This window comes from Kwoniella dendrophila, chromosome 5, assembly GCF_036810415.1.
Source record: "Kwoniella dendrophila CBS 6074 chromosome 5, complete sequence".
Lineage (NCBI taxonomy): Eukaryota > Fungi > Basidiomycota > Tremellomycetes > Tremellales > Cryptococcaceae > Kwoniella > Kwoniella dendrophila.
The window spans coordinates 1,576,660-1,589,806 of NC_089480.1; the positions used below are offsets into that span (position 1 = coordinate 1,576,660).

The 13,147-nt window shown below is 37.2% G+C and overlaps 4 protein-coding genes across 4 annotated transcripts; 2 read left to right on the forward strand and 2 right to left on the reverse strand.

Moving 5' to 3' along the window:
- Positions 1-146: 146 nt before the first annotated feature.
- On the forward strand, positions 147-2,685 carry L201_004420 (A/G-specific adenine glycosylase; the record flags this gene model as incomplete). The annotated part of the gene is made up of 11 exons (XM_066220162.1): positions 147-484; positions 571-649; positions 712-718; positions 795-832; positions 911-982; positions 1,053-1,071; positions 1,131-1,274; positions 1,341-1,381; positions 1,488-1,742; positions 1,831-2,053; positions 2,132-2,685. 11 exons carry the CDS (start codon positions 147-149, stop codon positions 2,683-2,685), a joined length of 1,770 nt encoding a protein of 589 aa, XP_066076259.1.
- A 1,432-nt stretch (positions 2,686-4,117) lies between these two features.
- Positions 4,118-6,150, reverse strand: L201_004421 (uncharacterized protein; the record flags this gene model as incomplete). The annotated part of the gene is made up of 6 exons (XM_066220163.1): positions 4,118-4,309; positions 4,368-4,455; positions 4,514-4,587; positions 4,653-5,796; positions 5,867-5,956; positions 6,047-6,150. The coding sequence occupies 6 exons, from the start codon at positions 6,148-6,150 to the stop codon at positions 4,118-4,120; spliced, it is 1,692 nt and encodes a 563-aa protein (XP_066076260.1).
- Positions 6,151-8,563: 2,413 nt separating this feature from the next.
- On the reverse strand, positions 8,564-10,208 carry L201_004422 (uncharacterized protein; the record flags this gene model as incomplete). Its single annotated transcript, XM_066220164.1, has 4 exons — positions 8,564-8,940; positions 9,015-9,065; positions 9,163-9,746; positions 9,856-10,208. 4 exons carry the CDS (start codon positions 10,206-10,208, stop codon positions 8,564-8,566), a joined length of 1,365 nt encoding a protein of 454 aa, XP_066076261.1.
- A 734-nt stretch (positions 10,209-10,942) lies between these two features.
- Positions 10,943-12,712, forward strand: L201_004423 (uncharacterized protein; the record flags this gene model as incomplete). The annotated part of the gene is made up of 5 exons (XM_066220165.1): positions 10,943-11,405; positions 11,522-11,586; positions 11,665-11,806; positions 11,936-12,410; positions 12,475-12,712. The coding sequence occupies 5 exons, from the start codon at positions 10,943-10,945 to the stop codon at positions 12,710-12,712; spliced, it is 1,383 nt and encodes a 460-aa protein (XP_066076262.1).
- Between the last annotated feature and the right edge of the window lie 435 nt (positions 12,713-13,147).

Here is a 13,147-nt window from a genome sequence, read left to right on the forward strand (position 1 = left end):
AATCCATGATCTGGATCGTCATGAATCCATGATCTGGATCATGACGATCAGACATTATCTGTTTTCTTTCGTTGCCTTTCATCCATAATAAATCTCTTAACCAGTCACTGTACAAGACAAGACAAACTCGCGAAAGAGCTTAAAGGATGCGTGCTAGTTTATCAAGATCACCATCGATATTATCTATACCTGATTCAGACGGTAGCGATTATCAGCCTACTAAAGTTGAAAGAGACATTTCACCTAAAAAATCTTCGGTCAAACGTAAAAGGATCGCAACGACGACGATCAAGACTAAGACGGAAACCAAGAGTGTCGTTAAGCGAAACTCTACAGCTGTGAGAGGTGAAAGCGATCTAGAAGATATCGAAGATTCGGTTTCGGGTGGACCAAGTATACACAGAGATCATGATTTAGAGTATCATGATGTTGAGAAGATTGCTGAGGTGCAAGAAGATCTCTTGAGCTGGTTTGAGGATTGTAGGTCAGTGCAATTCTTAGCTTGGCTTGAAATTCATCGAGAGAAACCAAAGAATATGAGCTGATTTTGGTGATATATCAATGATACAGAGAAAAAAGAGGTATGCCATGGAGAAAGAAATATGATCCTAATCTGACTATGGAAGAGAAAGGACAAAGGGCATATGAGGTGAGCTCATGAATCTATATTAACACAAAACAACTTCTTTGGGGAAAAGCTGATGATGATAGATTTGGGGTAAGTTCATCGTGGACTGATCTGACTCTTTCAAGATGCTATCACTAAAACGAGTCCAATTTATCGTAACATACAGTATCAGAAGTTATGTTACAACAAACTCAAGTAGCAACCGTAAGTCACGAATAACTTTATGACTGAATTTCAAACGTAATCATGGCTGTATACTGAATCCATACGATGATTCATTAGGTTATAGCTTATTGGAAAAGATGGATTGAGAAATGGCCTACCATAGCTGATTTAGCTAAAGCGGATGTAGAAGTATGTAATGCTTACCAAATTGATGTTATTCAGTTTAGAGAATATACTGACTTTCGAAGTTGTTTATTAGGAAGTCAATGCGATGTGGCGTAAGATGACCTCACAATCAATCATGTTGATTTGATAAGCTCACAAAATGACACAATAGGTGGTTTGGGATATTATCGTCGTGCAAGATCATTACTTGCCGGAGCTAAAACAGTTATGTCAAAATCAAAATATAAAGGTAGATTACCTGATGATCCTGTGATTTTAGAAAAAGAAATTGACGGTGTAGGAAGATATACAGCTGGTGCGTTTTACCTCATATCGATTTGGACAGCATTTTAATTATGATACTGTTTGTTTATCATGACAGGAGCAATCTGTTCAATGGCATATGGTGTACGAACTCCAATTGTAAGCCTTTTTGGTCTCCAGATTTGCATAACCATCTCCACTATGATATTGATTGAGCTTTTACACTAATTGTCCTTATTCTACATATATATATATATATGTATAGGTTGATGGGAATATACATCGGTTATTTACCAGATTATTAGCCCTACATGCACCACAAACAGCGCCCACTACAATCAAATTCTTATGGTCAAGTGCTGAACAATTAATTGGAACATTACCTACTGATGCGAATAGAAAAGGCATAGCAGGTGATTGGAATCAAGCTTTGATGGAATTAGGTAGTCAAGTATGTAAACCTACTTCACCAGATTGTCAGATTTGCCCAATAAAATCAAGTTGTAAGGCTTATTCTGAGGTAAGTTTGTATCGTATTGTGCTAACATCTTATCCTTAAGACGATTAATACTAATCGATATATCTATATTATATGATTTGTTTTACAGATATCCAAATCGCCTCCTGAACCTACAACCTCCTCTTGTCCATTGTGTTCCCCGATACCCTCTTCAAGCAATTCATCAAAATCACATATACCGAATGTTACGATATTCCCAATGAAAAAGGAAAAGAAAGCTTCAAGAGATGAAGAAGAATCCGTTTTAGTAGTTGAATGGAAAGGTGAAAATGGTGACAGGAAATGGTTAATGATAAAACGACCTGAAAAGGGTGAGCATATATCTGATCATCCAAAAAAAACGGTGTACCACAATAAAACTGATCGAAGATCGGTTTTGGAACTGATAGGGTTATTGGCTGGATTATTTGAACCTCCTACCACTCCTACATCATCATCTTCTACTACAACGAAAGACTGGCTGCAAGATTCTTTGACCGCTTTGCAAGATTATATTACCATACCATCTGACCTCGATCAATTGAAGGAAATTGGAGAATATCAATTCATCTCATCTATACCTCATATATTCTCACATATCAATATGACATATCATATACATCACTTAATAATACAATCTTCATCTTTATATCCTTTAGAACCACCTTCAATACTTCCCAATACGCCAAGAATAACAGTATGGTTAAATCAAGAAGAAATTGTACATTCTAATATAGGTACAGGTGTAAAGAAAGTTTGGTCTGAACTTTATGGTTCATGGGGTTCATTCGATAGAGGTTCCGCATCATCAACATTATCGAAAAAATCAAATAAAAAAGTAAAAATCGCTAATAACCAAAAACAAAAACAACCTTTGGCAGAAACTGAAATGCAAAATGGGAAATTGGTATTGAAGCAAAAAATTATGATGCCTGCTATGCCTATACAAAAGGTCAAGCAATGAGGAGAATTTACAGTACAATATGTAGACTTTTTTACTCATGGCTGAAAACTATAATCTGGTTGTTGTATTGCCATATCCTTGCATATTTGTATGATATGCACACCTTTCTTTCCGTGATAAATGCTTTTCTTTGTTCTGAAAGTGGATACGCAATGCTGTGCTTTCATTCTTCATGGTTTAATCACTACCATTCCCACGCATGCAGATCGTTCATAAAGTGTACATCAATCTGTTTGTTCTTCTCTTTCCCTGTGTGGCAGGCAAAAGAGCATTTTTCCATCGTTTCCAAGTATTTAGCGAAAAATGATCTTGCTTCTTTCTAATAAGCTAGTAACTATACTTTTCTTATGTACGCAAGAATGATACACAGATTGACAATAGAATTTGAGAAGAAGTGAAAATGATTTCGATTTGATCCTTCTTAAACCGCATTTTATTCTTTGTGGAGTGAGCAGCACGACCATATTTCAAATACTGTATGTAATGTGGAACCACAAATACTATGATGTATATACATATATACATGTTTCAGCGTTTTTTCCCCCTTCGTTCCCTTCTTCAACCCATCACATTTTATCAGTTCCATTACCCTACAAACTTTGATATCCAAAACTTTTTCACCTACTCGAACTTATTAATAAATAAATTAGATATCTAAGCAGAATGTCTGTAAGTTGGAAAAACACACTTACCGCACCGACTACATTGATTTCATACGGTGCTGATTAATGTGCATGCTTTATTCATTGATTGGATATACTGTAGTCAAGCAGCAATAATTGGATCCCATCAAGACCTGCTCCAAAACCACCCGTAGAACCTTCAAGTAATAATGGTTCTGGATCATCTAATTCTAGCGGAGGTGGTTCAAATCAGTCATCAAATCAAGATGGAAAGAAATAGTTAACATCTTAAATAGGTCATTGGTTAAACCTCCTTACTTGGTAAGTAATTTATTTATAAAAAGATAAATCACAACTTTGCTCACACATTAAATGTAGTATGCTAATTTCCTGCATGCTACACATTTACTGTCTTCAACAGATCGATTTCAACTACTTGTGATGAGAGATAACCATTCATTCCCCAATAAGTTCTGTTACAATGCTACAACAATGCTAAAGTATTTGAAATGTATGTATCGATTAAAATGCGAATGATAAATGCCTAAACTTTCAATTCGTAATCGAAAACCCTCTTAAAATGATAATGTCCAATGGTAATGATGAAAAAAGATGCAAAATGCGGTATACTTCTAACAAAGATTTGTTGTTTCGCGTGGGTATGCTAAGATGATTGAGAAGAGATGTTGTTGTACAGATCAAGAGATAATTCCTTCATTGGTATATTGATATGCTGGATATGCCCTTCTTCAGTGTTTAATTTGTGGTATAATGATGATGTGAAAAGTCGCCATACTGTATGCTTGAGCTTATACCAATGATAAGGCAATTGCTAATCCGACTACACCAGCTGCTAGTACTGATAATAGTTCTTTCGAAGCTTGTATTGGTACTACTGGACCCGCGGATGATTTAGCCGTTTGATTGGCAGAAACATAGGTTGCTACTCCCACATCTCCACAAATCTTGAGAGCTGCAGCATCCGTCTGGGACACGAAGACCTAGATAAAGAATAGATATGAGCATACAGCGAGGAATCAATAGCAGAAGTTGACTTACATAAGGCATACCACCATACCCGGAAGCGGCATAAGAAACTGAAATAGCACCTCCTGATCCAACTGCGTATTGCTTACATGAAAGAAGGCTAAGTGAAGGACAAAGTCAGTCAAGCGATACCAACGACGGCCTCTTTTCCAACTTACTCAATAACTGCTGATTGAGCTGACCAACCACTTGTAGGTACACCAAATGCTTGTGGGACGTTAGGACTTCCTCGCTGCGAAAGTATGTTTAGGTAAGCTCTTTTGCACAATCTAATAAACAGCTGCATTATCAACTTACGTTAGTCAAAACAGCAAGTAAAGGACCTTTTCTAAAAGCAACATCAGTTTTAGTTGAAGCTACAATGGTGGTTTGAGAATCCAAGAAATTTTTTCCATTAAATAGAGTATTATTCTGAATTACAGCATGTCTAATTTCATTTAATTTTTTAATATGTTGATATGTTGTTGTATTTGCATAATTTGATGGCCATAAAGCAGCACGATTATATGGATCACCTGCACCATGTGAAAAATCTTGTTCTTGACCATAATAGACAACAGGTAAACCGTCAAACATAAATTGTGTAACCATTGCATTATATGCTAATTGTGGATCTGTTGTTTGATTTCTCCATCTAGGTAAATCATGATTTTCAATAAAATTACCTAATAATCCAGGTGAAGGGAAACTTGCTAATACCTGTTGAGCAATTTCAACAAAATTTGACATATTTCCTGAAGGTGTTCCAAATCCATTAACAATTCCATAATATAATGGATATCCTAATACAGAATCCATCCATTTTTCAGTTTGAAATTTAGCAGCAAATCCTATATCTGATCCATATACTTCAGCAATGCAAAATACTTTTGATGCTGCACAAAAGTCTGTCCAAAATGGTCCTGGAACATGTTTAGCTGCATCAATTCTCAACCCATCAATTCCGTATGTTGAAGTTAAATTTCCAATCCAACTGTTTAATGTTGATACTACTGTTGGGTTTTCAGTGTTGACGTCCATTAAAGCAACTTTGTCGTCTCCTAACCAACAGTTTTCGACTGATGTCTGGTTGTTGTAATCGATCCAACATTGAGGATGGAAATCAGATGGATCAGTCCATCTTGAGCCATCCGCCTGTAATGCAGTAGGGTTCATAGCATCCTTGACATTGAGACTTGGTACATTGTTGACGACTACATCGACCATTAGATACATTCCTCGAGCGTGTAAGGAGTTGGATAAAGCTTTCAAGTCATCTGCTGAACCGAATCGAGGATTAAGCGTTAAAGGGTCATTCACCCAGTAACCATGATAGGCGTAGTTGTAAGGCGTGTAAACGTCGATATTTTGAGATACCGGTGATATCCAAATGGCATCGAAACCCATCCCCTGGATGTAATCTAATTTATCTATGATAGAAAGCCATGTTCCACCACACCATCTGTATATGATACATCAGCGTTATTCCTCCCGATATCTTAGACGACAAGCAGTTGTTCTCGCTCACTCACGTCTGCTGTATAGGGTCACATGTCTCAGGTAAGGGTGATGTTCTTGCTGGTGCGGTAGCTGAAGGAGGAGCAAATCTATCCGTGAACAACCTATATAGTTGGCAAAACAGTAGTCAGCCTTGTTCTTTCTAAATCCTACCACTATACATAGCAAGTATTCGGTTTGCTTTGTCGACTTACTGGTAGATTGATTTTCCTTTCCATTGATCTGCATTGGCAGCACTGGTGAGATTGGAGAACGCCAGCAGCGTTATTATCGATAAGAGGGTTGTATACTGTAACATCGTTCTATTTGAGAATGAGGTGAAGGGTGTATAAGGGTTTGTTGATCAGGTACGTGGGGTGGTGTAATAGTTATAAAAATGTTATTTGTTATTCCAAAAGAATGTGAGCTGTTAAATGAGTGTGAATATGTTTGATGATATTATAATGATATTAAGAAGATTTGTTGATCCTATAGCAACATATCCTCTTGTTTATTATTGTTGTTATTGAGATTATCGAGAGGGTTGTCGTTAATGTAGGAAGGACAGTTTTCCGAGAAAAGAGGAACCAAGAGGGAGAACGGGGAAAAGAGGAACAAAAATGAGGGGTAAAAGATGGCTTTTTATAAATAGGTCTGTGCGTCTTTTATACTATAAATGCACGGTGCTTCTAACTATCCTTTCGATTGATGTTGATCTAGAATTGAGAGTGGGGGACCAAAAGCCAAGAGATTTTCAAGAGGTCAATGTCCGATGTTATAATCTGAAGAAAGTTTTCAAGGTCTAGGCGTTATTGAAATTTGACCTTCAACTAGACTGGTCGTGTGAATGGATCTTGTGTGTATCGATATATAATGGTCAGGTGATAGGTGATGCACAAGGTCGCTGGGGATATCCGTACCGTAGTAGTATTGTCGTTATGGGTTGATGAGTTTAATGAGCGTGTTGAACGATGCGTATGATTATGAATAATATCGTTGTAATAGTATAGTGAAAGAATCGGGTTGAAACGGGAATTTTGAAGAAGATGAAAACGATGAAATGAAAGAGAAAATGAATACTGAAAAGTGTCAAGTATGAGTGGCTGGATAGTTGGAAAGAATAAGTAAGAATGATTGGAATGAAGGATAAGATGTTAGCGGGAATGTAAAGGTTGGGGAGATTGGGTCGAATGACTGGAATCAATCATCGAAAAAAGAGAATGCAAGGTCTCATGATCAGTTGTTCAGAATGCTAAAAGAAGGAAGGCTTGTTGAGCCATATTACAGTAGGCAGTCAAAATTGCAGAAGCACTAAAGCCTGCAATAACTGATATTGAATTGGAGTTGATGTCTTCGTCTAACTGATGTGTTTGGTTGTTTTGCTATATAATTAATAACATAATGTTTTCAGTGCTCATATAGCGCGAGTAATGCCGTATCTTACGGAAGGAATCAAAACAAAAGCATAACCCCACAAGGAAACAAGGAAAAAGAGAAAGTGACTAAACATGTATATTATTTGATGTAACTCATTCATAAGGACAATAGGTTGTAGCTTTGTGATGGGTGGCTTTGGTGAATCATCGTGAATGAATCATGGATCAAAAGCAAGAAGAACATGAGCAAAAAGAGGAAAGGATGTGGGGGAGGTAAACAGAACAGAAAGAAAGTCGCGTAAAACTCCGGTGTTTTTTCTTTTACGAGTGATTCAATGGACAGGTCAATCAAACAAATATATATTTCAGGGATGATACCAAAAATCGAGGAACGATGTACGGCTCGAGCATCCGGGGCAAGCTTTTTCAGGTTTTACTTCTTTTGTTGTTGATCGATTTTATTTTCCTTTTCCTGAATCAACCAAAATATGTCAACAATCCACTGACATTCTCAATCACTCGCTTGAATTGACCGATCTGAAAGGACATCAAAACAAACAAGGTAATAATTATCTAACGGGAATTGATTTGAGTTGGTTAGTTTGTCTCGGATTCTGACTGAGTCTAAGAATTCTAGACTTCGTACATACAGCTGCATGATCAGACCAGAAATTTAACCCATTGACAAGACTTTATGGCGTATAGAATTGCTGAACCTCCTATGTCATTCCTTTTTGTGGCTCAGACGGATCATCTGCTGTAGAATACTGTATTTAGAGCAGCCCGAAATGAAGGGGACCGTATGTTACTCTACTTTTGTTATCAGCTCCTTGTGATCTTGAGCTTGATCATGTACTTGGTTAGTTATTCCACGGAATGGTAAAAATTGATCATTCCGTGTATCTGGATGAAAATGTTAGACGTATGAGGAAAATGTGGGAATATTTGTTTATACAACCACCTACGTCACAATTTATCAAAACCTGTATGTACATATTGTCAAAGGAGGAAATAGACGATATTACATGCGCGATCAGAAAATGTAAAACAATATTAGTCAACCTGGTGAATGGGTTTATTATTGTTTGTACTATTTCTTTGTATGATCAGAAGCATTAGGCGAGATCTTCGGGCTATCTGAGGGTAATACCCAAAACGAAATCCGAGATGACCAGAATGCTTCATACGCTACACATTTTATGGGTATATAAGAATACATATTGTTTGTTTTTTTACATAAGTGAAATGCGGTAAAAATTGTCCATTTCGAGGAGGAGAATTACATATGATACGAATCACCCGTTTAATCTTCTAAACGCCACAATATCTATAGTAGAATTACCCATCCCTTTCATCTTACCACCCAGTCAACATCTTGAAACCCATAACTAACGTTGGTGATATACCGCCACCTGCGTGAAAATTCATAAACTCAGATAATTTCTTTGCAGCTTGGTCACCAAAGAACATATCCATATTTTCCATTGAGCCTTTCATTTCAGGTTTAGCTCTCTTCATCATTTTCTTTTCATATCCTCTTAAAGCTTTATACAATCCGTCCGAAGATGGAGTGACCAATATTTTGGAAGTTGTGTATGTTGTATTTGATGAAATTGGTAAAAAAGATAATGGGAAAGGTGGTAAAGATGAATTGCCAGAAGAGGGCAATGAAGATTGCGTAGTAATGAATAATGGTACTAATGTTTGTCCAAGTAATAATGCATCTGCTAAAGCTATCGTCGGGAAGATCAGATTCCATAAACCTATCAGCTTCAATTATCGTATACATAAAGCACGAAGGGCTAACCTTGGTTCACACCCTCTCCTGCAAAAGGACTCATCTGATGAGCGCTGTCGCCTTTATTATGAGATGAGAACAATTAGCTTTCCCATATCTAGTTCGAATTTGTGTTCTCAAAAGGATAGAATCTGGTATTTAACGTCAAGCTGCTCACCTATAACAGTCACACCAGTTTTATCGGTTTTCCAAGATAAGTTAGGATCAAATTGATAAATTTTTCTTTGTTTTATATCATTTTCTTCTGAAGCCATGATAAGTTGTTTAACTTGCGGTAGCCAATCATCACCGAAGAATTTATTATATAACCATTCTTTTTTATTTGATATAGGTAAAGGATTATCATTTTGAAATTCTCTTGAACAATTTAAAGCTAAATAAATTTTAGCTTTTTTATTAGAATTCATTTGAACCATAAAAGCTTTTTTTTCATCCAAGATAATTAATGAACCTTTACCTATATAATCTTCTAATTCTTTTGTCAAATTTGATGTAGATGTTATTTCTAATTCATACATTGAACAACCAGAATAATTTGGTTTTATATCATGTAATAAAGATGATCTAACTAAAGAAAATGTTCCATCTGCTCCAATTAAATATGGTGTTTTGATATTAGGTTTATTCTCAAATGTAATCTCGTATAAGGAATTGTTGATAGCTTTGATTGATTTGATTTTGTGATCCCATTTTATAGTTGTTGGTTTTATTGATTGTATAAGTAGGTTTCGTAAATCGGTTCTAAATACAAATAAATATTGCAGTCAATATTCAACAGATAAGAATAGAGAAGCCCATATCTGTATGTGTCAATGACATGACCAGTAACGTTTTGAGAAGTGACACTCACCTATCAATCTCAGGTCTACCAGCCAATTCACCAATCTTAATCTCCTTTACATCTTTAGATTCATTCTCATCTAACCAAATTTTACCAGTTTTATCAACGACTTTCATAGCTTCACCTTCTGATCTCATTAATTTCTGAGCATCTTCTAAAAGGTTGGTTTCCTTTAAAGCTAATAAACCAGTTTCTTCATGTAGATCTAAACTACCACCTTGTGGTCTGTAATCAGGAGAAGGATCACCTTCATACACCACAACGGGTATTTCATTCTGTTCAAGGTATTTAGCAAGTAATAATCCGGATGGTCCAGCTCCTATTATCACTATGGGTTCAGGCGATGAAGTTGAGAATGACATCTTGGATGTAGGATTACAACTAGATTTGTGAAGTTGAAATGTTTAACGATCGAAACTAGAATTGAGGTCAAGTCAGTGAATTTATCAGCGATATAGATGTTAGCTGCTTGTAGTTCGTTGAAAGTTTGATATAGTTTAGTAAGAAGACACGAAGTATTATTGAATAAGTCGGCTTCTTATATATACAAATAGCTGATAAGCGTGCGAGTAAAGGAGGCCTTCTCGGCTGAAACCCATCTTGTTCTCATGCCGAAAGCCATACGACTGCCATAGCTATAATGATGATAAACGTGACTGATAAGATAGCAGATATGCTTCAGAAGCTGACGAATCTCGGCTGCATGCAAGCTATAAATAGAGTCTCGACCGACCACTTTACGTAACTCTGAATCACCCCCCACCCCCCCTTTGTGCCACCTCCCTGTATTACCGCGGTGATATCAGAAATCAGCTTGAGACGTTGGCTGTAGCCTGGATAAGATTAAGGATGAAGCTGCGAATGATTTAACGAAATGAAGAATGAAGAATGTTAATTGAGGTTGCTTGAATGATATCCGGTATTGAATAACTTAAAAGCAAGGTACTCAGCAAGGTTGTCGATTCTGTATACAAAGAAAAGCTTGAAAACGCTTTCATAGTAATCCGGCTTGTTTTTGAAGTAACATTTTGACCCTTTTGAGGGCAAATCTACATATCACCTTTCCGTTCAACAAAGGCTTCAACTTTCCTTCAAGATGTCACACTTACTACCACCAAATTTATTAAGGTTATTCGCACCTAGACCACAACCACCATTTTTAAAACCATTAAGTAAAGATGAAAGAATTAGAGGTCCAAATAAATTAACAGGTGTAGCAGAATTGTTTCATAGATTAAAAGAAGAAGCTGATGAAGAAGAAATTAGACAAGGTATAATTGATGGGGAACAAGAAGCAACAACCAAAACTGAAGATGTCAAAATTGAAGTAAAAGGTGAAACAAGTAAATCATCAAATGGTAATACCATGGAAGAAGATGGTGAATTAAAGGATAACACAAACACAGCAACAACAACAACAACGAAAAAAGGAAAAGAAAAACAGCAAAAAAAAGATATAATAGCTGAAAAAGGTATTATAGGACCTGAAGCTGTAAAAATGAGACAAGAATTGAGGAAAAAGAAACAGGAAGAATACAAGAAAAATGCTGAAAAGAACTGTAAGTTTTTAGCGTTGACGTCGGGAAATATTCCAATTGAGGACGCAAGTGAGATTCAAATAAAGGAATGCAATTGCTAATCTCGTTACTTTCATCTTTTGCGCCTGTGAATATAGATAAACCTCAGGATGATCCAAATGCAACAGGTGATCCATATAAAACATTATTCATATCTAGACTGGTTAGCTTTCAGGTCATCCTTCTATGATAATCCGTAAGGTGTGCTAACCATAGGTTGTTACTTACTTGAAATCTATAGTCGAAAAAAGCTACAGAAGTTGATCTTAGACGTGAATTTGAAATGTATGGTGCTATAGAAAAAATTAGAATAATAAAAGATAGAAAAGGTAAAAGTAAAAGTTATGCTTTTATTGTATATGAGAGGGAAAGAGACATGAAAGGTGAGTTCAATATATATGTCAACCATTGACAAGGATCATTGCCGTCTCTGCCCCAACCATCAAACTTTTCATTCTCCTAATCTGGATCAGGAGGAAAGACTAATTTGTCTGTGTTTCCGCCACACATAGCCGCATACAAAGATGCAGAAGGTATACCTATCCATCACAAAAAGATCTTAGTTGATGTCGAAAGAGGACGTACAGTAAAAGGATGGAAACCTCGACGATTAGGTGGTGGTTTAGGTGGAAGACCGAAACCTGTTGAAGTAGCCAAAGAAGCTCCACCTCTTATTGTACCATCTTTTGGTGGTGGTGGTGGTTTCAGAGGTGGATTCGGAGGTGGTAGAGGTGGCGGAGGAGGATTTAGAGGTGGTCCACCTAGAGGAGGCTTTGGTGGTGGCGGTGGTGGTAGAGGAGGATTTGGTGGAGGAGGTGGTGGCGGATTTAGAGGTGGTTTCCAAGGTGGTGCTGGTGGACCTCCTGGTGGTGGAAGAGGTGGTTTCCAGGGAGGAGGTGGTGGTGGTGGATTTGGTGGAGGAAGACCCAATTTTAGTGGGGTGGGAAGTGGTGGTGGATTCCAAGGTGGCGGAGGAGGCGGTTATGGGTAAATATCATTCTTCATTCTTCAGATCTTGCTGTCGTCTAACAAATGGCTAATTAAATTACAGTGGACCTCCCGGTGGTGGATTCCAGCAGAATGGTTATCAACAAGGACCACCTGGTGGTGGTGCTGGCGGTGGTGGTGGTTATGGTAACGGTGGTGGATTCAAGAGAGATTACGATTCAGGAAGTGGTGGTGGTGGTGGTGGATATGGTGGTGGTTCAGGTGGTGGTGGTGGGTATGGAGGTGGGAGTGGTGCAGGAGGTGGATATGATGATCGTGATTCAAAGAGAATGCGATATTAGAAACCTTCAAAAACCTTGAAACTCGAACGTAATTGTGTGGAAAATCAACCTCATTGCACTTATCAGGGGTTCGATTCAAAAAGAAAATCAATTATTGAAATTGCATTTTTCCAAAGAAACTCAATTTACGGTTCATTATCCGTAATTATTGATATAAAAAGGTTTTTAAGTATGTAATTGAAATAAGTATAAATGATACTCTTTTCATTTTTCATCTTTTCCGATCATCTTGGACGTTTTCCATTGTATCAGTGTAATCGTGATTGTGAGTATCCAAAATCCGACAATAATGCAGCAGCACAAGAAGGAGATCTGAAACTGCTTGACCTTCGTCATTTTCTGCGAAAATCGTAGTCAATCATAAAGGAAAATGGTGGGTATGGTAGGTGAGGTATCATACCCCTTTTTTTCCGTTTCAGAGTGTTTTTATCTCTT